Below are 23,529 nucleotides of genomic sequence, written 5' to 3' on the forward strand. Positions count from 1 at the left end.
ATACGTAGCTGTCCATATTTACAGAAGCGCCCATAGGCTTTTATGGGAGAGTCCATTCCATAATTACGGACAAGAATAGGACAGGTTCTATAATTTTTTTCAGCACGGACACCCATCAGTAAAAATACTGAAAGGTGTCCATGGCCAATAGAAATGAATGGATCCGTAATTACAGATGAAATATACGGTCGTGTGCATGGGGCCTAAGTATTTACTACAATAGACATGTCAGGATTGCTGACAGGTCCCCTTGACGTAAAATACATTATCAATTTAACTAACTGTATTAACAATGCAGTAAGAGGACAAAGAATATTCATGGTAACCCAGTGAAATCACCATGTTTAGAGTTAAATGCTCATATCCTGCTTTTCTTATTTGCTACTAAGACTTTTTTAACTAATTATTGGTTAGGTATACCAACAATGAAAACAGGTAACATGGCTGAGAGCAGTACTCAATTACTCATTTAGTATGGGCATATCATCTAACAGTTCTTAAGCAGGGGTGTGACTTCATCACAGGTGGTTGAGGAAAGCAATATTTGCTGCAACCATACCCACTTAATTCTTTTTCACACACTTCTCTACTTTTTATAATACTCGTTTCAGTTCTCTGCCCCATACACTACATACCTTCACTCTATTTCACCCCTTTTATAAGGAATCACATGGGATAGAATAACACAGGGAACCTACCATTTACCCAGACAAACACATTGAAGCACACAAAAATCCAAAAACATAAAGGCACAGCTCAGCAACTGCACTGATAAAGCATAAGACAAAAATGGAGCTAATATATTGCAAATAAACACGTTCATACTTCTATCCGCCCCCCCCCCCCCCAACAGACTCTAGTAGGCTAGGCTCTACCTTTATCTACGCTCCTGTTGTTAAAGGGATTGTCCGCCTAGGACAATTCCTGTTTGATGATTAAAAAAGGGAGTGGAAAAAAGGACCGCACCGGCGCTGCTGTTAATATAAATTAAAATGAACAATGTCCATGGTTTAATTAACAGCACCGCCAGTGTGGTCCTTTTTTCCACTCCCTTTTTTAATCAACTATCCACTGGTTGTTGCGTAAAGGACCTAGGCAGCAGCTGTTTGTGCCATAGTGCACCTTTCACTACAAGTGTTGTACCTGCCAGTATTAATACTTATGAGGTGAGCACTGATTGTGTTTATCTTGTTCTCCCTGTGTACCATGTTAATCTGCACCATGTGGCGCCGTGTCTTATTTTCTCTGTTATAATTCCTGTTTGATAGAAGGGTTACCTGATAATAAGCTGATCATAGGTTGTCCTGCGATTCCCAGAAAGCAGCAGTAATGTGTGGTGGAACCTGGTAGTAAGTGTTCAATTCCCCTACAGCGCCACTTCAGGGGAACTGGTGCATTACACACTTCCCGTTAAAATCAGTTGGCTGTCCATGTAATGTATGGACATGCCAGGTCTTCTAGAATGATCAATGTTCTTTGTAGCTGTTCTTTGCTCTAATATACAAGGTTCTTGAACTCATTTTATAAACTCAGAAATACCTTTTGTATTTTAAAATAGATTTTACTTTATGGGGTCATTTATTTTCTTTAGCCTTCCTCACACCAACCATTCTACCTACCTTGAATTATGTAATGCATAGTCTCAAACATCTTTCTCTTATCATCATTTACAAAAGGGGTTAAGTTCAGGCAGACAAGAAAATATTTTTATTACTATTGTTATACCAGATTAAAAAGGTAATTATTAAAACAACAGTGTGAGGTCTGATTAGAGAGTAGTTATGGTGAAGATACATGTAGGGGAGAAAGTGACATTATATTAACCCCTTAACCCCTCTACGACCATGCCTGTTTGTGCCTTAATGACCAAACCATTTTTGTTTTTCATTCTTTGATCCTCGCATTCCAAGAGCCATAACTTTTTAATTATTCCATGGATGTAGCATTTTGGAAGGGAATGCAAAAAACCCCCAAAATGTTGCCATTGTGTTTTGCATTGTTTTATTCACCATTATGTAAAAAACAAAATGTTGACTTCGTTCTACAGGTTGGTACAAATGTGGCGATGCTAAATATGTATAGGTTTTTTTACATTCAGTACTTTTGCACAATAAAAAAATGTTTTATGGGAAAAAAATACATTTTTGTTTTGCTGCATTCCAAGAGCCATTTCATTTTTTTGTCTATGTAGCTATAAGAGTTTGTTTTTTGCAGGATGAGTTTTAGTTATAATTGGTACATTTCTGGAGTACATATAATATTTAGACATTTTTTGGGGGGAAGGAAATGGGGGAAAAACTGCAAATCTGGTGGTAGAAATAATAAGTTATATTTATACATGGGTCATTACGATTGCAGCAGTACCAAATATGTATATTTTTATTAAGGAGAGTCCTTTTTAAAAAAAAAAGAATATTTACTAAAAAAGGGTTTGATTTATTTCTATTTTAATGGTGACCGTTTAATTTTTGTTAAACTTTATTAAACTTACTTTTACTGTCCCACTAGAGGCCTAAGCAACAGTTAATAAATAACATTGTTGAAGTAGTTAGGCATATGTTTCCAGACATCATTATCTTCCACCTACTAGAATGTAAATCTACCTATGAAATGTCTATACTTTAACTTACTTACTTATTTATAAGTCTATATTACCTGTCCATAGATTTCAAGGTCTTCCTGATAAAAATAGACCTATACAAGTTTATTATGTAGCTGCTTTCAGGGAGGACAATACTACCTGGCAGTGACATATGTGCATTCTTGACCATTTTTCTTTCTGTGCTTATTCTAGAACATAAAGAACAATTTAATTTCAGAATAGCACTGCTGTTATATAATGTGATTTTAATCATAATGGCAAACTGCATGATACACAATAAAACATACACCAGGCTTAGCAGCAGCTACTCTTTCCTCCTTTGTGTCAGGCAGTAATTAGAATTGCCATTGTAAGTAGATTAAGTGCTCATATCCTCCTATCAGAGGGAATCACATTTCTGATCAACTTTCAACACTTGGATTTGTCATTGACATTAAAGTAATTTGGTCCTCTACATCTCTCCGTCTCATTAAGGAGACCAATGAGTCTCTAAGCTGTGATATTGCAGCAGCAATCTTTAATTGGTGCCATAATCTACCTAATCCAAAATATCTATCTGCTTTCCCATTACTTCTCTCATTGTACTTAACATTTCTTGTTTAACAATCCATGCCATCTGTCTATGCCACATACAGAAGCAAAGCTCTGCAGCACAAATTCAACTTTTATTTATGTATTTACATACAGTAGGTATTTTTATTTTTAGAAATGCATAGCTGGTACATACATTTATTTGATATCCTATGCTTACTATTTTAATTTATATTTGTTTAGGTTTTTGGAACACAAACTGAACTATTAGTCACATACACACAACAAGTATTTTACTTTAACATATTCTGTATGGACTTTGACTTAATCTGCAGAATTTTGATGCATCGGCAGTGTTTACTTTCTTGTCTTCATTGAATACGCCAATGGAAATCCATGGGCAGCTTTGGCAGTTACTTCATGAAGGAAATGCAACATAGGCTGTTTAAGCAAGTAACATTTCTCCATCCTCGTGGTTCATTGGTTGGGAAGTTAAAGCTCACATGTGCAGGTCTAAATTAAAGCAAAGTTGGGTCTTCCACTATTTAAGAGCCTCCATTCATGTCTTATCTCCCAGATTTTTGTTATTTCCCACTAGTACTATTAAATTTAGAAAATGTCTCTTTCAGTGGCACACACAAAAGAGAGGGGTCCCCACAGCATAGATCAAACTGGAACCCCCATAACGATGTCAGGTTTTGGCGTCCAGAACAGAAGGGCCTAGTGTTTTTTTCCCTCTCCACTCTCTTTTTTAATGACCCCATTGTTTTCCACCTATGTCAGTACCCTGAACAGGGTGGAATCTAGAGGAGAGAAAAATACATAGAGAGCCATGTCGTGCAGTAAATTCAACAAAACGTGCGGAGGCGTTAGTAGTATATGAGCTCACCTTATTTGATTGTACAATCTCTGTACAACACCAGTGCATGCGTGTAGACAGTAAGTTGTCAGCTGCTGCTATCCCTGACCGGTGGTTGATGATTTATCTCCGCTCCAGTATCCAGATAAATTCAAAAGAGGAAAGAAAAAAAGAAGGGGCAGGAGAGGGTTGTCCTTAATAGGTTGTCACCAAATAATAGACTTGGCCACCTCTCTCCATGGGCCCCATAGCAACCGCCTGTGTAGCCTCTATGGTACGCACGCCCCTGCTCTGCCTGTCAACCTAGTACAGATTTTTCTTCCACAAATGGTTTAACAACTTTTATTGGTCTCCATTAATATAAAGGCATTAGGGCAGATTTATTAATACTGCACTAAAGTTAGACAGAAAAAGCTAGAGACAGGAAGAAACTGTCACATAATTTATAAGGCTGGGTTGACGCGACCTATTTTCAGGCGTAAACGAGGCGTTTTACGCCTCGAATTACGCCTGAAAACACGGCTCAAATATGTCGGCAAACATCTGCCCATTCATTTCAATGGGTTTACCGACGTACTGTGCAGACGACCTGTAATTTTACGCGTCCCTGTCAAAAGACGGTGCGTAAAATGACAGCGTCGTCAAAGAAGTGCAGGACACTTCTTGGGACAAAATTTGAGCCGTTTTTCATTGACTTGAATGAAGAACAGCTCCAAATTACGGCCGTAATTGACGCCTCACAAAACGCGAGTATGAACAATTACGTCTGAAATTCAGGAGCTGTTTTCTCCTGAAAACAGCTCCGTAATTTCAGCCGTAATTGACGTTATTGTGTGCACATACCCTTACAGTTACATATTCTGCATGATAAATTTGGTGCAACTTACTAAACACTTTTCACTTCCTTATGTCCCTTCTCTTTTTCTAGACACTTTTCAAAATCGTCCAGGGAGGCATAAAAAGTGACTAAAACACATTATAAATTTGGCGCACACCATCTACACCACTTTTTTCACTAAATGTGTGCTAGATTTCTGTTCCCCCATTGTCTGCTATAGACAACTCATTTCATATAGGTGGTATATGGTTACCCTTCAATTAGCTTAGAGCATAGAGATGCATCCGCAGTGGCTCTCAACACAGGACTGCAGAGCACTCAATAAAATCAATGGATGTCATTTCAGTAAATGCCATCTAACATTACATCCTAGTAACTGTGCAGGAAAAATTAGCTGATTGTGAGGATTCCTCTCAGAGAAATTCCTTGCGCTGCGCTTGTATCCTTCGAAAAAATTGCTACAGTATGTTGTCCAATGACACAACCCAACTGCAACTGAAATATGAACAAAGTCTGGATTTATCACAATATAGATGATGAATTTATCCGAATTAGTATGTTGCTTAGTTTATGAATTAGTGCCATATAAGATATTATTACTAGAAATAATCATCCTTAGCATTAATAAATAATGGTAACTGAATGTTTCTGTATTAGTTATCCTAAAAGGTAACACTGTGCCTATAAATCTCAACTTACCATAAAATGTAGCACTGTATCTTTTAATCTATATTCAGGTTTGTTTCTAGATACGTGAAGTATTTTGCTCTGAAATATTGTTCTTTTTTCCAGGATGTTATAATAACACTCCAAGAAAAGCTTTCAATAAAGTGCATTGAACACTTTTCCTTGATGCTGGAGCAAAGAACCGAAGGCGCTGGAACCAAACTCCTTTTGTTACATGAACAGGAGACACTAACTCAGGTTTATTTATCTTATTAAATCTTTAAGGCTACATTCAGACGAGCGTCGGCAACCTCGGACAAGAAAAACTGAAGTTTTTCACCTCCAAAGTGCACCCGTGAGGGGACGCGTTGTCACGGATTCCCCATAGACTAGAGTCTATGGAGGGATGCGTGACACGCAGTAAAAAAGAACATGTCCTATTTTTTCACGGACCATTCACACGCTCCGTTGAAACAACGGTCGTGTGAACGGTCCCATTGAAATACATGAGCCCGTGCACTAGCCGTTGTTTTAACGGCCGTACACGGACGTCATGCACGCTCGTCTGTATGAGCCCTTAGACAATGAAAACTAAATAAAAGATGTCGGCCCCACTTAATAGATTTATATGTCTGCTTGGGTATGTAAATACTTGTTGATGCTGCCTGGGCTAAGGCATCTCACATGCTTGTGTCATTTGACAGTCGCCATCTGTTGCAATACAATCAGGCTAATGTATCTAGAGTGTAAAGAAATACAAAATAAATATAGTATGAATTATTGTCAGAAAATATAAAGATTTGCCTAATATGTCATATCATTATACTACTCTAAACTACATTGGTTAGCAAAAAGATAGAGTAGATTTAGTGTTGTAATACATGATAGAAAGATCAGACTACATACAAGGTTTGTTTGTAGTCTGTAACCATGGAGCAACAACAGCAGCAACCATAGGTACACATAGGTTTGCATAGGAGATGAATATACAAAACAGAAGGATATTTTTAATGAAGACCACTTGGAAAGTTCATTATATTTTATTTTGTATTATTCAGATGCATTAAAGCAATAAAAAAAATGATTGCAAAAGTGCAAGTAGGATTTATATCCTAAATTACTCAGAACTCTACTATTATTGTTGTATGTCTAGGTGACTCAAAGACCCAGTTCGCATATGATGAGATGCCTGTTTAGAATTAGTTTTGTTCCAAAGGATCCAATTGACTTACTTCGGAGAGATCCTGTTGCCTTTGAATATTTATATGTGCAGGTAAGAGATTATCTTCAGCCCACTAGCACATGTTCCAGATCCTGTGTGGAGTAAATCTAAAGTGTCAATAATGTTTGGTCTACATAGTGTACCATTTATTTACTATTAAGTAAAGCAGTAATATATTCTTGTTGTATACACAGAATAACCTAAAATCGGATAAAGGACCTTCAGAAATACAAAATCTTGATTGTAAGGCTACGTTCACACGGGGTACACAGCGTATCCACCATTGGTGAGCGCAGGGTCTTGTTGTGCAGTTTTTCAGCCAGAATGTCTGATGAGGAAAACTGCACATAAAAAAAAAAAAACACATACTTACCCTCTGACGTCTTGCAGACCAGCATCCTGGGGTGACGTTTAATCCTCACATGGGATCAAACGTCATCACAGGAGTCCGGCCTGGATGAAAAGCACAGAATTTTGGTTAAGTATAAGAGCATGTTCACACGGCAAACCAAAAACGGCTGAAAATACTGAGCTGTTTTCAAACTAGCGTTTTTCACTGCGTTTTTTACGGATGTTTTTGGAGCTGTTTTTCCTTTGAGTCAATGACAAACGGCTCAAAAAACGGCTTATTATTATTATTTGCGGCAGAAAAAGGGTTTGAATCAAACAGAAGTACTTATGGATTAAGGTAAGAGATGGAGGTTTAGCATGGATGCAGGGTTACTTGGTGGCCGTGCAACTCCAATTTGTGGCAAGCTGGCAGAACTCTACCGCCCTTAAGATTTTAATTTTTAATGCGGTTGGAAACGTGCGTAATATTTTTGATCTTTTGGAATCTGGGCAAATGAACCATAGGTGGTTTTAAGTCCCTCCATATTAGTAGTTTACTTTCTAAACATTGGGCGTAATTTAATAGGTTGTGCGGGATTAGGGGTGCAGTTTCTTTCACCCCGATTTGGAATAACTATAAAAGATGTATGATAATTCCTGAGTATAATTTTTGGGAAAGAATTGGTATTACGCTGATAGGTAACATATTTAAAAAGGGACAATTAATTTATTTTGAGGACTTACAATCCATGTATGGGATAAATTAAAAAAAATTGGATATAGGTATTATCAATTATGGCACTCTAGCAATAAAACTCTGGACAAAAATTTGTTTAGGGTCCAAAACCACTTTGCTTTAGAATGTATTTTTGAGATGAATGTTAGAACTTCTCTCTGAAATATTTATAAAATAATTATAAGGGTATGTGCAAACACACTAATTACGGACGTAATTCGGGCGTTTTTGCCCCGAATTACGTCCGAAAATAGCGCCTCAATAGCGTTGACAAACATCTGCCCATTGAAAGCAATGGGCAGACGTTTGTCTGTTCACACGAGGCGTATATTTACGCGCCGCTGTCAAATGACAGCGCGTAAATAGACGCCCGGGTCAAAGAAGTGACCTGTCACTTCTTTGGCCGTAATTGGAGCCGTTATTCATTGACTCCAATGAATAGCAGCGCCAATTACGTCCGTAATGGACACGGCGTTCAAGCGCCTGCACATGCCGTTACGGCTGAAATTACGGGGATGTTTTCAGGCGGAAACATCCCCGTAATTTCAGCCGTTACGGACGCTGTCGTGTGAACATACCCTAAGTTTACACTCATGAAAAACTGTCTTCACAAGTCAAAGTGGTTGGAATATGGATTTAGGTCCAATTAGTCAGGAGAAATTGGTGAATATGTATAAGAATGGGAAGAAGAGTTCGTTTAGTGCAAATTATCATATGGTTCAGTTTCATTTTACGCATCATTTGTATCATACTCCTGCCTCACTTTATAAAATTGGTTTAATTGAGGAGGCAAAATGCAATAGATGCCAATATCCGGTGGCTGAGTTTTGGCATATGTTATGGGAATGCCCTGCTATTGACTCACATTGGTCTCTGGTATTTAAGGAAGTGGCAGCTAAGTTAGAACAGGAGATCTTGAAATCTGCTCAGCTGGCACTTTTGAATTGTATCGAAGATCTGGCATTGGTGAAGTTTTCACAAATGCAAATCAGTTTTTGCAAGGAAATGGATGGCAGAGTCTCCCCACTCATTTCAGGAATGGAGAAATATTGTTCTTAAAATCAATTTAGTGTTTTCGGTGGTTGGCCACCGTTCACACTCCACAAAGCATCCATGATCTGTGTTGCCAACGCCTGTATTCAGATTCTTGGCACTTAGTGCCCTATTTTTTTACATTAAACATTTAATAAATTGTATTTTTAAATGTTTAGACAGGCAGTGTATTTTCATATCTAAATTAAATGTATACCTTACACACTGATTATTTTGGAATTTAATCCTCACGTGGGATCAAACGTCATCACAGGAGGCCAGCCTGGATGAAAAGCACATTTTGGGTAAGTATAAGGGCATGTTCACACGGCAAAGCAAAAACGGCTGAAAATACGGAGCTGTTTTCAAGGGAAAACAGCTCCTGATTTTCAACCGTTTTTTAATCAAACTAGCGTTTTTCACTGCGTTTTTTTACCAACGTTTTTGGAGCTGTTTTTCTATTGTGTCAATGAAAAACGGCTCAAAAAATGGCTCAAGAAGTGACATGCACTTCTTTTTATGGGGCGTCTTTTTACGTGCCATTTTTTTAAAATGAGGCGTAAAACGCCCCGTCGGAACAGAACGCCGTATTTCCCATTGAAATCAATGGGCAGATGTTTGTAGGCGTTCTGCTTCCGATTTTTCAGCCATTTTTCGGGACGTTTACAGCCCTGAAAAATGGCTGAAAATAGCCCATGTGAACATACTCTAAGATTTTTTTTCTGAGTTGCTTTTTTTGTGGCAGAATCGCAGCTTTTTCGCCACAAAAAAACGCAATTTCTTTTATTTGTTGCTGGTTTTAACTCCCCATTGAATTCAAAGGGGAAAACCCCAAAACACAAAAGCAGCGATTACGGAACTACAACTGATGTGCCTTGGATTAAAAAAACACATTGCAGATAAATTTCTGAGCGTTTTTTCCGCTCTGTATTTACGCAGCGTGTGCGTGATATTGGTTCAATATTCATCCACTTTTCTGCTACGGTATTATGCTGCGGATTTTCTGCAACAATATTAGTTGCAGAAAATCTGAAGTATTTACGCTAAGTCTGAACTTACCCTAAATTTTTAAAAATGAATACTCTATCATATCGCTTTGAATATTATTCGATCGATCTTGAAAACTAGAGCTAAGGTGCAAATATGGGGTAAAGTCTTCTAAGCTGAAATTTGCCTGCTCTCGTCAGATCGCAGTAGTTATACGTCTTAAGGCCTCGCAAGTACCAGTGTGGGAGACTGTCTGGGAATCCGTGGTGCTGTTGACCTATTGTCTCTATGATATTATTTTGGAATGAAAAATATAAATATTTTTTCTTGAAAATCGAATAAATTCAAGTGTTCCTGGAGTGCTTTAGGTTTATTTTGTAAATTAGTGTGGGTACTCACACCCGAACCTAAACAGCACCAACGAATTGGAGTGCATCCTTACAATTCTGATATAAATATTCCTTCCAAGGAGCGATAGAATATCTCGTGAAAATGGTCCTGCTTCCTCTATTTTTATGTCTTATCATCTTGTCCGGTATTGATCAATAGCAAGGTCTTTTAGCTGATTGAAGTAATTATCAATGATATTATTTGTGGCAGAAAAAGGGTTTGAATCAAACAAAAGTACTTATGGATTAACCCGTTAGTGACCGCCAATACGCCTTTTAACGGCGGCCACTAACGGGCTTTATTCTGATGCATGTGCCTTTTTACGGCACTGCATCAGGATAAAGTAAACAGTGCAAGGAGCCGTCAAATCTCCCTGCTCTCAGCTGCCAGAGGCAGCTGAGGGCTGGGAGCGTCCTTGCTCTGCCGTGTGAGATCGATATAAGTATCGATCTCACCCGTTTAACCCTTCAGATGCGGTGCACAATAGCGTTCACCGCATCCGAGTGGTTTTGGAGAGAGGGAGCTCTCTCTCTCTCCCACCGACACCCGGCGATACGATCGCCGAGTGTCTGTGTCTCCAATGGCAGCCGGGGGCCTAATAAAGGCCCCCAGGTCTGCCTGGAGCGAATGCCTGCTAGATCATGCCGGAGGCATGACCTAGCAGTTGCCTGTCCGTTTTAAACGGACAGGCAGTAATACACTGCAATACAAAAGTATCGCAGTGTATTATAATAGCGATCGGAGAATCAAAATGTGCGTAATATTTTTAATCTTTTGGAATCTGGGCAAATGAACCATAGGTGGTTTTAAGTCCGTCCATATTAGTAGTTTACTTTCTAAACATTGGGCGTAATTTAATAGGTTATGCGGGATTAGGGGTGCAGTTTCTTTCAAAGCAAAGTGTATGAGAACATAAGAGCTAAAAAGATGAACACACTTGGTAAATGGGAGGAGCTTTGCAGTATCTGGAATTAATGTTAGGTTTTTTTTTTACACTTTCTTTAGCTCCTTGGATCTGGTGCGTGGGTGGGGGACTGGGCATTTGTAGGGTATTGTGTGGAGTATGATTTTGCATTATTCTCCGCTGTGTTTGTATCACAATAATTTACTGAATAAAAAAAAAATATCTAAAAGAAATAAAAAATGAATACTCTATCATATAGGCCTAGTAGGTTTTTGTCTTATACATTACATTGTGCTCAGCCTTCATAGACAGCTGTATGATATTGATGTTCTTATGTCACTTTGTCTGCAAGCCTATAGCGTGCTCGATATAGAACTTTGATAGTGACAATATTTATTATGCTCTTTATCTTTGTTACGCACATTCATTTTAAAATACTACATGATATAGTAGGATTTCTGAGCCTAATGCCCCATCTGTTGGTCAATTACAGAGTTGCAATGATGTTGTTCGTGAAAGATTTGGGCCAGAGCTGAAGTATGACATTGCACTGAGACTGGCAGCGTTACAGATGTACATTGCAACAGTTACCACGAAGCACACACAAAAAATCTCACTAAAATATATTGAGTAAGTATCATGAGAAATCTGCTTGTATTTATACAGTACTTTTTATATTGTTATAACCATATTATGCAATCAATTTCATAATTTCCATGTCACTTATCTGTGTATTTAGACATTTTATAAAGTCACTAGGAATTTCTATTTTCTAAATGATATACATTTACATTTATCGTCACTGGTACTTCAAAAGTCATAATGACTATGAAAAAGACTTTATTTATATGTAACCTATGCACTGGCCTAAAACTGTCAATACAAATAATTTAAATTTATAACAATTGACTACAATTAAAATAAACTAAACTAATTATAATAACAAGAATTATGAAAAGCTATCAGGATAATGTCTAATTAAATAGTTTTCCTCTCGATGACAACCCCTTGCCTCATAGAGGAGTTCCCTGCTTGGGACTCACTTTGTGAACCAGAACAGAGCGCTGGCCCATTCATGCATTAAATGCTCAACTATTCATTTGGCCAGCATAAATGTCCAGACATGGTCAATTTGTAGATCACCTGTTTATATTACAAATCTTTTTCTTGATAAATCTACTAACCTTAAATATAAATATGAGGAGTAAATAAGTATTTCTCCCTGCAGAAAGGAATGGGGACTCGAGACTTTCCTTCCATCTGCTGTTCTACAAAGCATGAAGGAAAAGAACATAAAGAAGGCACTATCACACCTTGTCAAAGCTAATCAAAATCTGGTCCCTCCAGGCAAAAAGGTAAGACATTTAGATCTAAGGAAAAATAACATTTAAAAACTGAGAGTGTGCAAAAAAACAAGTATAATATAGTATTTTCAAAGTCTACGATTCACCTTTCTCTCTGGGTCCAGAAGTTAGTGAAGCCATTAAACTTTTTTTTAATGCTTTAGATTTGGACATGTTTGTATTATAAAACCAACTGAAATATCTTGTTCCATGATAATTATCAGAACGTAGATCCAAGCCAGTTGGGAGAATTTCCCGGAATTCAGTATATGCTAACAGTCCACCACAGAGGTGGACAGCTTCTCCACTGAACTGAATGAAGAGAGCAGCAGGCAGGAAGCAGGGAAATGCCAATAGCTGAGGGACCTACAGATCCTGTAAATATGCCATAAATTCACAAAATTTTAAAAAAATATCTTAAAACATATGGATATTAGAATATGCACATGTGCAAAAATATATATAATTTGATAATAGAATGTTTGATACACAATTCAGTCATTTACTTGCAATATAAAGCTAAATTGAGCCCCTGTAATGTATTTTGATATAATATAATAAATTCATGAACTCGTAAGATTATGTACCATTATATACCTATGCCGCTGCCTAGATTGCACCCGTTGATCACGTGATCAATGGGTACCCCCCTAGGATTACATAGCTGCTGGGTCTTAGCAGACTAAGATCAGCCCTGCCAAAGACTGATGTCACCACGGGGGCTATGCATGCCCCAATTACAGTGGAAAACATATTGTGTAACAAAAATATACATAAACATAGGAAAAGTATAAAAAAATTCATTATAAATAAAAGAATTATAAAATAAAATACAAATAAAGGATAAAAAAACAACATACCACCCACACCAAACCATCACCATAACCACCCACTTCACCCAAGACTGAAACTGGCATACATTATACAGAATTTATAAATCATACAGAATTTTATACTGGCATAAAAGCTCAGGGCCAGCGGGAGAAGGTAAGACAGTAGGTAACGGGGCCCAGTTCTAGAGATAGCTGCAGTTCAATGAGGTGGAACCAGCATCTATAAGACAATGTCCAAGATGGAAATACCCATTTAAGTAGAAAAGGCAAAATTATGAACATTAAAAAAACTTTTTTTTCTTCACAGCTGTCTGCTCTACAAGCCAAAGTGCACTATCTGAAGTTTCTTAGTGACTTACGCTTATATGGTGGACGTGTATTTAAAGCAAAATTGGTTGTAAGTGTTTTTATTTCAATATGTTCCAATTTCTAGGTTGTCTGTAATTAGATATTACTCCGATAAAAGACTTGCGGCATCAATCAATATGAAATTAGTTTTGAAAGCTAGTGAAAGGGTCATCAATATTTCCTGGAAAATTTTACTTCATCTTCTAGAACAAAAAAATGGAAATTAATTTTCACAGCTGCACGGATATACATGTTGTCCCCTTGCTATAAATGTAAATACATTTTCCTATCCATATTCATTTAATCAACAAATGAATTTATAATGTTTACTACATGGGGAAATTTATTTTTAGCCCTGCCTTGAAAGATTAGCCAGGAAGAACCAGAAAAACTTAACCCTTTCATTTCCATGTACAGCAGGGAGAAAAACATTCAGATGTCACCTTGCTAGTTGGTCCACGATACGGCATCAGCCACGTAATAAACACAAAAACAAATCTAGTTGCCCTGCTTGCAGACTTCAGCCATGTCAATCGGATTGAAATGTATACGGAGGATGATGTAACCATTAGAGTAGAACTTCATGTTCTTGATGTGAAGGTAAGTGCAATTTTTTGTGAGTTTGTGACTTTTTTATTAGTAATAACACGTTTACATATTTTTATTCACTTTAAGTCATCTTTAAACAGTCTTACATATTCTTTATATGCGAAAACTCAATGAACAGAGAAATATCATTACGTGTATATGGTGAAAGAAAAACGTATGTACTGCGATAAAGGTATTAGTAAAATCCCATATGGGATGGGTCCATGGTGAGTCTTAGCATGTATTATAAAAACTAAAATGGTCATTAGAAAGGCAAAAATTGGACCAACAAGAAAAGGAAGAGTGTACATTCATCTTCTGTACAATTTTTCAGCTTGTGTCTCACATATACTTCTTATGTGAGAGATTTGTGGCAACTGTTCCAACAATCTTAATATAGGATAGCATTAGTATTGCTGGGTAGAAGATATCCTCTTAATGAAAACTACAAGAAGACGTACACCCTACATGCAAAATACTAGCATAAAAGTTCAGTTTGAGCTGGAATTTAATACAGACCAACTAGTTGAGTTTTTGAGGATGACTATATGAACACAATGAGAAAGGTTGTCTTCCCTTTTTCCATCATGCTCCATAAAGGTCATATTGATAATGAGAAAGCGGCCTTCTACTATAAGATGGTCATTTTACAATTACTAAATTAAGACATATTCTTTCTTAAAGTCAGTAGAGGGAAATGTTGGCATGGGCTAACATATTTGGACATCATTTAATCTAGAAAATAAATATCAAAGACAATATTTCACTGGGGTTATTTTGTTTCGAGAATACTAGAACTAATAATACATAAATGTAGATAATTAAGTTGTTAACTGTGTTCTATATCTTAGCATGGTCTTAATTTTTGCAGCCTATCACACTTCTTATGGAATCGTCTGATGCCATGAATCTTGCTTGCTTAACAGCAGGTTATTACCGACTCTTAGTTGATTCAAGACGATCAATTTTTAATGTGGCAAATAAAAACACAGCCAATCGAGAATCAGGTAAGAAACTGTATATGGATTCCTTCGTATATTGTATAGTAAATTATATTTAAATTATTTTCCATATTAAATTGTATTTTGTAAGTTAAATAAAATATTTAAAATGATAATATTTACTGTTATCTGTTATCTATTTTTTTAGGAAATGAAATTCGCACTAAAATAAACTATCATGATTGTGATTGGAATTATTTACCAAAATCAACTATCTTTGCTTACGAAGAAAATCAGGAAGCTCAACAAATATTCACAGACTTGAAACAACGAAACATTGAAGTTTCAGAAAGTCCACTATGTCATAAAGACCATCGGAGTTTGTACATAGAGACTACATTTAATTCAGGAGAACTTGATCAGCAACTAACCAAACAATGTGACCATATAGATTTGGAAAATAGCCTCAGTGTTATCCAGCCATCATTGCTATCTCTTTCAGGACTAGAACACTCCAATACAGCACAAGACTCTCCAAGAAGTGCAAAGGTGTCTTTCATATTTGGTGACCATAACCTAGACACCATAAGCCCTCAGACACTTGGTTATGAAAGATTGCTGGATGAAAGTCCTGAAATGTTAGATAAACAAAATGTAATTTACTTAAATAATGCCAATGACATTAAAGACTTAGACTTGACATCAGATGCTGAAAGCATCCATTTTGCTGCTAATGCTGTTTATGCAAATATATCTGAAAATAAAATGTTTGGCGCTACAGAAGGAATCGAAGAACCACTTTTACATGATATATGTTATTCTGAAAACACAGACGATGTTGAAGACGAAGATGAGGCTAGTTGTGAAGAAGATGCAATAGTGCCAGAGGATACTAGAACAGATATCCTTAGCATGTCAGGATCCATTGATGACATCATAGATTTAACCTCGCTTCCACCACCTGAAGGAGATGACAATGAAGATGATTTCTTACTGCATTCCTTGAACATGGCCATTGCTGCTCCTCCTCCTGGATTTAGAGACAGCTCTGATGAAGAAGACTGTCAGAATCAGTCTGCTTCAGCTGTCAGTATGTCTAATGATGACATTCCTGTGTCTCTTATTGATGCTGTACCAACAAGCATAGATGAAAAATGCGAGACAATCCTGGAAGAATCAGTGGTATCAAATCTTCAAGCGATGCAAGAATTGGCTGTTTCGGAAGACAGCCAAGCAGATGACACTTCAGGTTCTTTCACCATTGTGACATTCATTCATTAGTGTACAAAATCCATCATTACATCCCTTTCAGCCATCACATTATTTTATATTTTTGTTACTGTTCATCATAATCAAACCATTCTTTTTATTTTATCCGTTGGATCTGGCGTTATTTTTGTTTTTATAATTTTTGACATATAATACGAAACTCCCATATGATTTATAAAGGTATGGTTATGGTGTGATACAGAGCAGATAACAAAAATATTCAGTTTAGTCATTTTTACTAAAATTTTCTCTCTCTGTCTTACAGGTGTAACAATATTAAGAGCATATAGTCCTGAATCATCTTCAGATTCCGGAAATGAAACCAATTCCTCAGAAATGACAGAGAGCTCCGAGCTAGCTTCAGCGCAAAAGCAAACAGAAATTCCAGCACGTGCAATGTTGACCAACAATGAAGCATACCATACTCTGATACCAGAGCAGGCGGAAATCTCTAAGAATCAATCTGGATGTATGTCTCTAAAGTCTACTTCTTCCTTAGCAAATAGGCAAGCTGTGGAACTCCAGTCAAAAGCTGTGCCTTCAAAGCAAATACTTCATTCTGATAACATAGAAATGGAGCCAGAAACCATGGAGACAAAATCTGTTACTGAATACTTTAACAAGATGCAAATGGGCTCTTTGGTATATACTTGCAAAAGGAAAAATAAACCAGACACAGATATAAAAACACATTTTGATGTAAATGTTACAGTCAAAAAGCAAGTAGGTAAACGAACAGAAAATGATGGTGAACTAAAAACAAAGTTTGAAACACTCCCTTCAAAAGACTGTCCACATCTGAGTAATTTTAACTTGGAAAGAACTGCGTTCCGGAAAGACAATCAACGATGGTATAATACCACTGAGAAGGGAGCGATAGAGAAATTGCCAGCAGGTTCTTTGTATGTAAAGACATTACCAAGGCTTTCTGGAATAGGAAAAATTGAAACTGATACCAAGGATGACTTAAATATGGAAACCTCTCTTTCAGAACAAGAGGATATATTTATTTCCAATGCAGCTTTTATTTCTTCTTCCAAAGATCTTGGTGACTCTGAAGCTGATGGTACTCCTGCCCCTAAGAACATGTCGTCATTTCAAAGTGAAGGAAATTTTTCTCTGCAAAGTTCCCAGTGTTCTTCTGTAGATGCAGGTTGTATTACAGGTAGCAGTTCATGTGCAACACCGGTAGAATCTCCTTTGTGTACTTCTGATGCTAAACATATTCTCTCTGATGCTTCAGTAAAGAGTGGAAGTTACATAAACTCTGATGAAAGACAATCAATGCTTCTAAATCATGGGACAACATATACTGAACTGCATCAACAAGGTGACACTGCTTGTCACAGAATGAATGTGCCTGTTGCACATACAGCAATGAATGCGGACCCATTGTTTGGAACCTTGAGAGAGGGATGTCATCGGATTTCGAAAATAAAAGAAACCACAGGTACATCACTAATTGTTTTCCATATCAATAGTTTTAATATGCAGACAATTTTATGATTTTTCTTGTTATTTTTTATTATTATTGTGATTCTTACATCATTATTTGAAAACTAAATATAAAGGAAGTTTTTAATGATTTGGTGAAATCATGTAAGAGCTTACTGCCATGACTCGTATGGAACAGGGGACATAAGTGTCTTAAAATAACCTGTAATCACGTAAGTATTTTCTAACAGTAACTACAAGAATTACAAGATTTTTGTTTATTTGCATACATAATTAAAAATGTTGCTAAACTTTATAAAATATTCATCTATAAACTGATTTTGTAGGGTTTAGTCCTTCAGCTGTTCTATCCACAAATCCAAGCTAGATTAACAATTAGAACAGGTTTTACTGTAGTGCCACTGCATCGCTGTAAGAGTCTGCCCTCACCTCGATGATAGGCCATCAATAGCTGATGAGTCGGGGTCCGACTCCCTGGATCCCTGCCGATCAGCTGTTTTGAAGGGGGTGCAGCACTCGTACGAGAGGGTATGGACTTTACTGCAAGGAGATACCCAGCTCGCCTTTCCAAGATAATCTCCATGTGATGGATGGGCTGCAGGTGAAGGGGAACAACGAAAAGAGGGTTCAGCAGCAATCATATGCATGCAGATCCCAGTACACAGGACTGGAAGATCAGTCGTGGTCAGACGTATGCAGAGTTTGGCACACAGGAGATCAATAATGGTTAAGCACAGGGAAATTGGATTACTGGCAAACTAGAATAATCCAGCACAGGAAGTACAAAGCTGTGGGTGAATATAGGACAGCAAATACCGTAATTGGACACATAGCCAGTGTAATCACAATGTAATCACCAAGACAAGCAAACACATGGCTGGGACATCACATAAACAGTAGAAAAATTTTGTTAATAAGCCCTGAGATAGATACATATTTTTGCTAATTTGTTTACTACAACACTTTCATCCAAAGTAACACATTTCTTTCCTTAAATCTAGTGCCTTATTCTGTTTTTATATTGTTCCTTTAGAAAAAAATACCTAAACACCAGAGGCTGCCCTTTCTTTTTTCTTCTACCATTCATCCACCTTCAAACATAGTAAAGGAACGCACAATGGGGAAAGTGTGGGTAGAAAGTGAATTGCTATATTTTGCATTTTTATATTGGAAAATTTAGAAGGAAAGAGAAAAACTGCTAGGATTTCCTTCTACTTATAAACAAGCTGACTTGCAAACATAGACCATGCAGAACAATTATTTTAAATTTTGCTTGTTATATATTACACAGATAAAGAGAGGAAAATGTTGGTTCATGTCTATAAAAAAATGTTCAAGTAGATTTATCAATATATCACAGTTGTTGTAATACTAGTGCAAGAAGTTCATAAAAGTTCCATATTTATCAAACAGTTGAGACGCTTTTTAAAGCTGCTTACAGGGGTTCTCTTAACCCCTTAGTGACCAGCCTATTTTAGGCCCTAATGACCAAGCTATTTTTTTTATTCGTTTTTCTATATTCGCATTCAAAGAGCTACAACTTTTTTATTGTTCCGTCGACATAGCTGTATGAGGACTTGTGTTTTGCGGGATTAGTTTTACTTTTTAATGGCACCATTTTGGGGTACATAACGTTTTGTGATTAACTTTTATTAACTTCTTTTGGGGGGGAATTGAAAAAAAACCTGAAATTGCGCCATTGTTCCATGCTTTTTAAATTGACGCCGTTCACTGTGTAGCGTAAATAACAGTTACCTTTATTCTATGGGTCGGTATGATTATGACGATACCACATATGTATACGTTTTTTATGTTTTACGACTTTTGCACATTAAAAACACTTTTGAACTAAAATTATTTGTTTTTGCATCGTCGCTTTCCAAGAGCCGTAATTTTTTTATTTTTCCGTCAATGTAGTGATTTTTTGGCCTTGTTTTTTGCGGGACGAGACGTAGTTTCGATTGGTACTGTTTTGGGGTACATTGGACTTATTGATTAACTTTTATTATGACTTTTTTGAGGGGCAATGGATAAAAATATACATTTTGCCATTGTTTTTAGTGTTTTTTTTTACGGTGTTCACCTTGCAGTTTAAATTACATATTAACTTTATTGTTTGAGTCATTATGGTCGCGGCGATACCATATATATGTAATTTTATTTATTTTGTACACTTTTACTAAATAAAACCACTTTTTATGGAAAAAAAATTTTTTATTTATTTTGTATGGAATTTTTATTAATAATTTTTATTTCACATTACTTACTTATTTTTTTAGTCCCACTAGGGGGCTTTACTATGTGATCTTTAGATCACTGCTATAATGCCAAAGCATTACACTTAGTATACCAGAGCATTATTGCCTGTCAGCGTAAATCTGACAGGCAATCTATTAGGATGCGCCTCCTGCACGTCCTAATAGGTATATGTCCAGGGCAGACCTGGGGGCTTATATCAGGCCCCCGGCTGCCATGACAACCCATCGGAGACCCGTGATTGCATTTGCGGGCCGTCGATGGGTGACAGAGGGAGCTCCCTCCCTTTGTAAATAAGTTAAATGCTGCGGTCGCTATTGACCGCAGCATTTAACGGGTTAAACGGCCGCGATCTAAGTAAACTTCGATCGCGGTCATTGGAGCAGTGGTCCGGTTGTCATCAGACAGCCAAGCTCCGGCTCCAGCCTGCACGGGACACCCATGCAGGGCTTAGACTGGGCCACCGTGAAAAGGTGACGGCCTAGCCTAAGGCCCCTTAGAGACCGCCGTGAAAAGGCGTATTGGTGATCACTAAAGGGTTAATATTAATGGCCTATTTGATCTTTGATTGGTGGCCGCAACCAAATGTCAAAGCTGTCCTCTCTAAAACGCGTCAACGCTTTATAGTTAAAGAGGCTCTGTCACCAGATTATAAGTGCCCTATCTCCTACATAATCTGATCGGCGCTGTAATGTAGATAACAGCAGTGGTTTTTATTTTGAAAAACGATTATTTTTTAGCAAGTTATGAGCAATTTTAGATTTATGCTAATTAGTTTCTTGCTCAAAAATGATCGTTTTTCAAAATAAAAACCACTGCTGTTATCTACATTACAGCGCTGATGAGATTATGTAGGAGATAGGGCACTTATAATGTGGTGACAGAGCCTCTTTAAACAAAGCTGAATATGATCATCAGTACAGTTATGCTGCCCACCGTTAGTATCACTGATTCCCTTAAGGCTATGTTCACACGGAGTATTTTGGGGGAGGAATATCTGCCTCAAAATTCAGTTTGGAACTTTGAGGCAGATATTCCTCTCCCTGCACGCCGATTTTCGCGGCAATTATCGCGCCGTTTTTCGCCCGCGGCCATTGAGCGCCGCGGGCATAAACAGGTAGAAATACGCTTTCTCCTGCCTCCCATTGAAGTCAATGGGAGGTCAGAGGCGGAAGCGCCCGAAGATAGGGCATGTCGCTTCTTTTTCCCGCAAGGCAGTTTTACTGCTCGCGGGAAAAAGACGCCGACGCCTCCCATTGAAATCAATGGGAGGCGTTCTCGGGCCGTTTTTGCCGAGTTTTGCGACGCGGTTTCCGCGTCAAAAAACTCGGCAAAGTACCCCGTGTGAACATAGCCTTAAGCTATAAGGTAAAAAAATCGAAATTATATATATATATATATATATATATATATATATATATATATATACATATAAAAATATATATATATACAAAAATATTTAAAAGTAATATCATTATATAGCATTAAGCTGGCCATATACATTAAACGTCAACAGATCCCACTCCTGTTATCAAGTAGCATAACAATATTTCTTTACATAGATTTCAGATATGTTTTACTGTGCCTTGTACTATATACAGAGGACAATAAATTGCTTGTTAATAGAAATATGTTACTGAATCTCCAAGAAGTTAATATTTTGATTTTATGGGTGTTTTCACACATGGCAGATTTGTTGCAGAAACCCTGTGCTTCCCACTAAAACAACCCCATTTAGAAATTTCTGCAACAGATCTGCCAAGTGTAAATATACCCTAAAACTGCATGATATGGGTGACCACTTTGAAATTTGGAAAAGTTCATAAATTAAACATAAAGTGTTCTCATCTAATGAATTAGATTTAAATGATAAAAATAAAGGTAAAGTAATACACTGACCCTTACGATATATGCAGAAATATGTTTTATATAGTTTTCCAGTCCACAGAAAAATAATATTAACATGTCTATATTTTAGGGAAATATATATTTTGGATCCTCTCCTCTTGGCAAGAGTGGTTCCAAAGAGCATCTCTCGCTTTGGAGGTTCTGTCCTGTCCTGCATTACACAGACAACACATTGATCTGAATAGACACTGTGTAATGCTTCATTTTCCCTGTGGTGGCGCTGCATGGAAATGTAACACTTACTGTCAGGTTTCCCCACAGATTACTTCTGATTGCTGCGGGTCCCCTTTTTGTGATCAAAATATTGTCAAGGGACCCTACTAACAAGTAACAGTTGTCCAAAGCAAAGAAAAACCTTTGACATATATTTAGGTTGATGATAATATTAGTTACAATTTAATTGTTTCCCAACAGGTCCATCTCTTATGAGGATTAAAAAATATTTCAGTACAGCTAGTATTGATTGAATGGCAGCAGTGTTACCGCCCACAGTAAATTCACGTTGGCGCTTGCTGGGCCGTGTGCAGCGCTGACGTGAATTCACGGTGCTGCCATCGGTTGTCATGGCAAAACCGGAGGCCATACAACGGCCTCCGTGTCTGCCATGCACAGAAGTGCTGACAGGCTTCCTGTCAGTGTGACTCTCAGTGTCACACTGGCAGTTTATAATACATTACACTACCCAGGTAGTGTAATGTATTACAGCAGTTATCAGTGCTGCAGGTAAAAAAAAAAGTAATAAAAATGTTTTATAAAAGTGTAAAAATAAGTTATAAGTTACAAAAACAAAAAAATATTATAGGAAAACAATGCAACCGTTAAAAAAAAAAGTACACATATTTGGTATCACCGCGTTCATAACAACTCAAACTATATAAATATAATATTATTTTTCCCGCACGGTGAACACCGCAAAAAAAATGATTAAAAAACAATTCCAGAATCACAATTTTTTTGGTCACCACCCCTCCCAAAATATAGAATAAAAAGTGATCAAAAAGTCACATGTACGCCAAAATAGTACCAATAAAAACTACAACCTGTCCCACCAAAAACAAGTCCTTACACAGCTTTTTTGACTGAAAAATAATATATAACATATAAAAGTAAAATAAATGATTTTATAGAAAAGTGAAATGGCACTCCCTTTCTACTGAGCCCTACAGCATGCCCAAATACCAGCTCACGTCCACATATATGACATTTTATACCAGGGATGAGGTATTTGTCTTCAGTGGCACAAACTGGGCACAACATATTGTGCATTAAAATGGCATATCAGTGGAAAATTTAAATTTTCACTTTGCACCATCCGCTGCGCATGTCGTGGTGCAGGGGGTTATATATGGAGCAGGCTCATGCGCTGAGCCCGCTCCATATGCTGCAGGAGTTAGCTGTGTATTACAGCTGACACCCGGGACTAACGGACAGGAACAGCGATCGCGCTGTTACAGGAGCCTGTAAAAATGACACTATACTGCAATACATTAG

General features: G+C 37.3%; 1 protein-coding gene across 2 annotated transcripts in view; it reads left to right on the forward strand.

Moving 5' to 3' along the window:
* The window catches only part of FRMPD4 (FERM and PDZ domain containing 4), a 433,432-nt gene that overhangs the window by 404,399 nt on the left and 5,504 nt on the right, over window positions 1–23,529 (forward strand). For both annotated transcript variants that reach the window (XM_075852758.1, XM_075852756.1), the window contains exons 9-17: window positions 5,623–5,754; window positions 6,650–6,769; window positions 11,591–11,727; window positions 12,326–12,452; window positions 13,581–13,670; window positions 14,039–14,221; window positions 15,081–15,216; window positions 15,359–16,399; window positions 16,685–17,869. In XM_075852758.1, coding sequence (XP_075708873.1) covers window positions 5,623–5,754; window positions 6,650–6,769; window positions 11,591–11,727; window positions 12,326–12,452; window positions 13,581–13,670; window positions 14,039–14,221; window positions 15,081–15,216; window positions 15,359–16,399; window positions 16,685–17,869 — 3,151 coding nt within the window. The remainder of the gene's footprint in view (window positions 1–5,622; window positions 5,755–6,649; window positions 6,770–11,590; window positions 11,728–12,325; window positions 12,453–13,580; window positions 13,671–14,038; window positions 14,222–15,080; window positions 15,217–15,358; window positions 16,400–16,684; window positions 17,870–23,529) is intronic.

The sequence above is a fragment of the Rhinoderma darwinii genome, chromosome 2 (assembly GCF_050947455.1).
Source record: "Rhinoderma darwinii isolate aRhiDar2 chromosome 2, aRhiDar2.hap1, whole genome shotgun sequence".
NCBI lineage: Eukaryota > Metazoa > Chordata > Amphibia > Anura > Rhinodermatidae > Rhinoderma > Rhinoderma darwinii.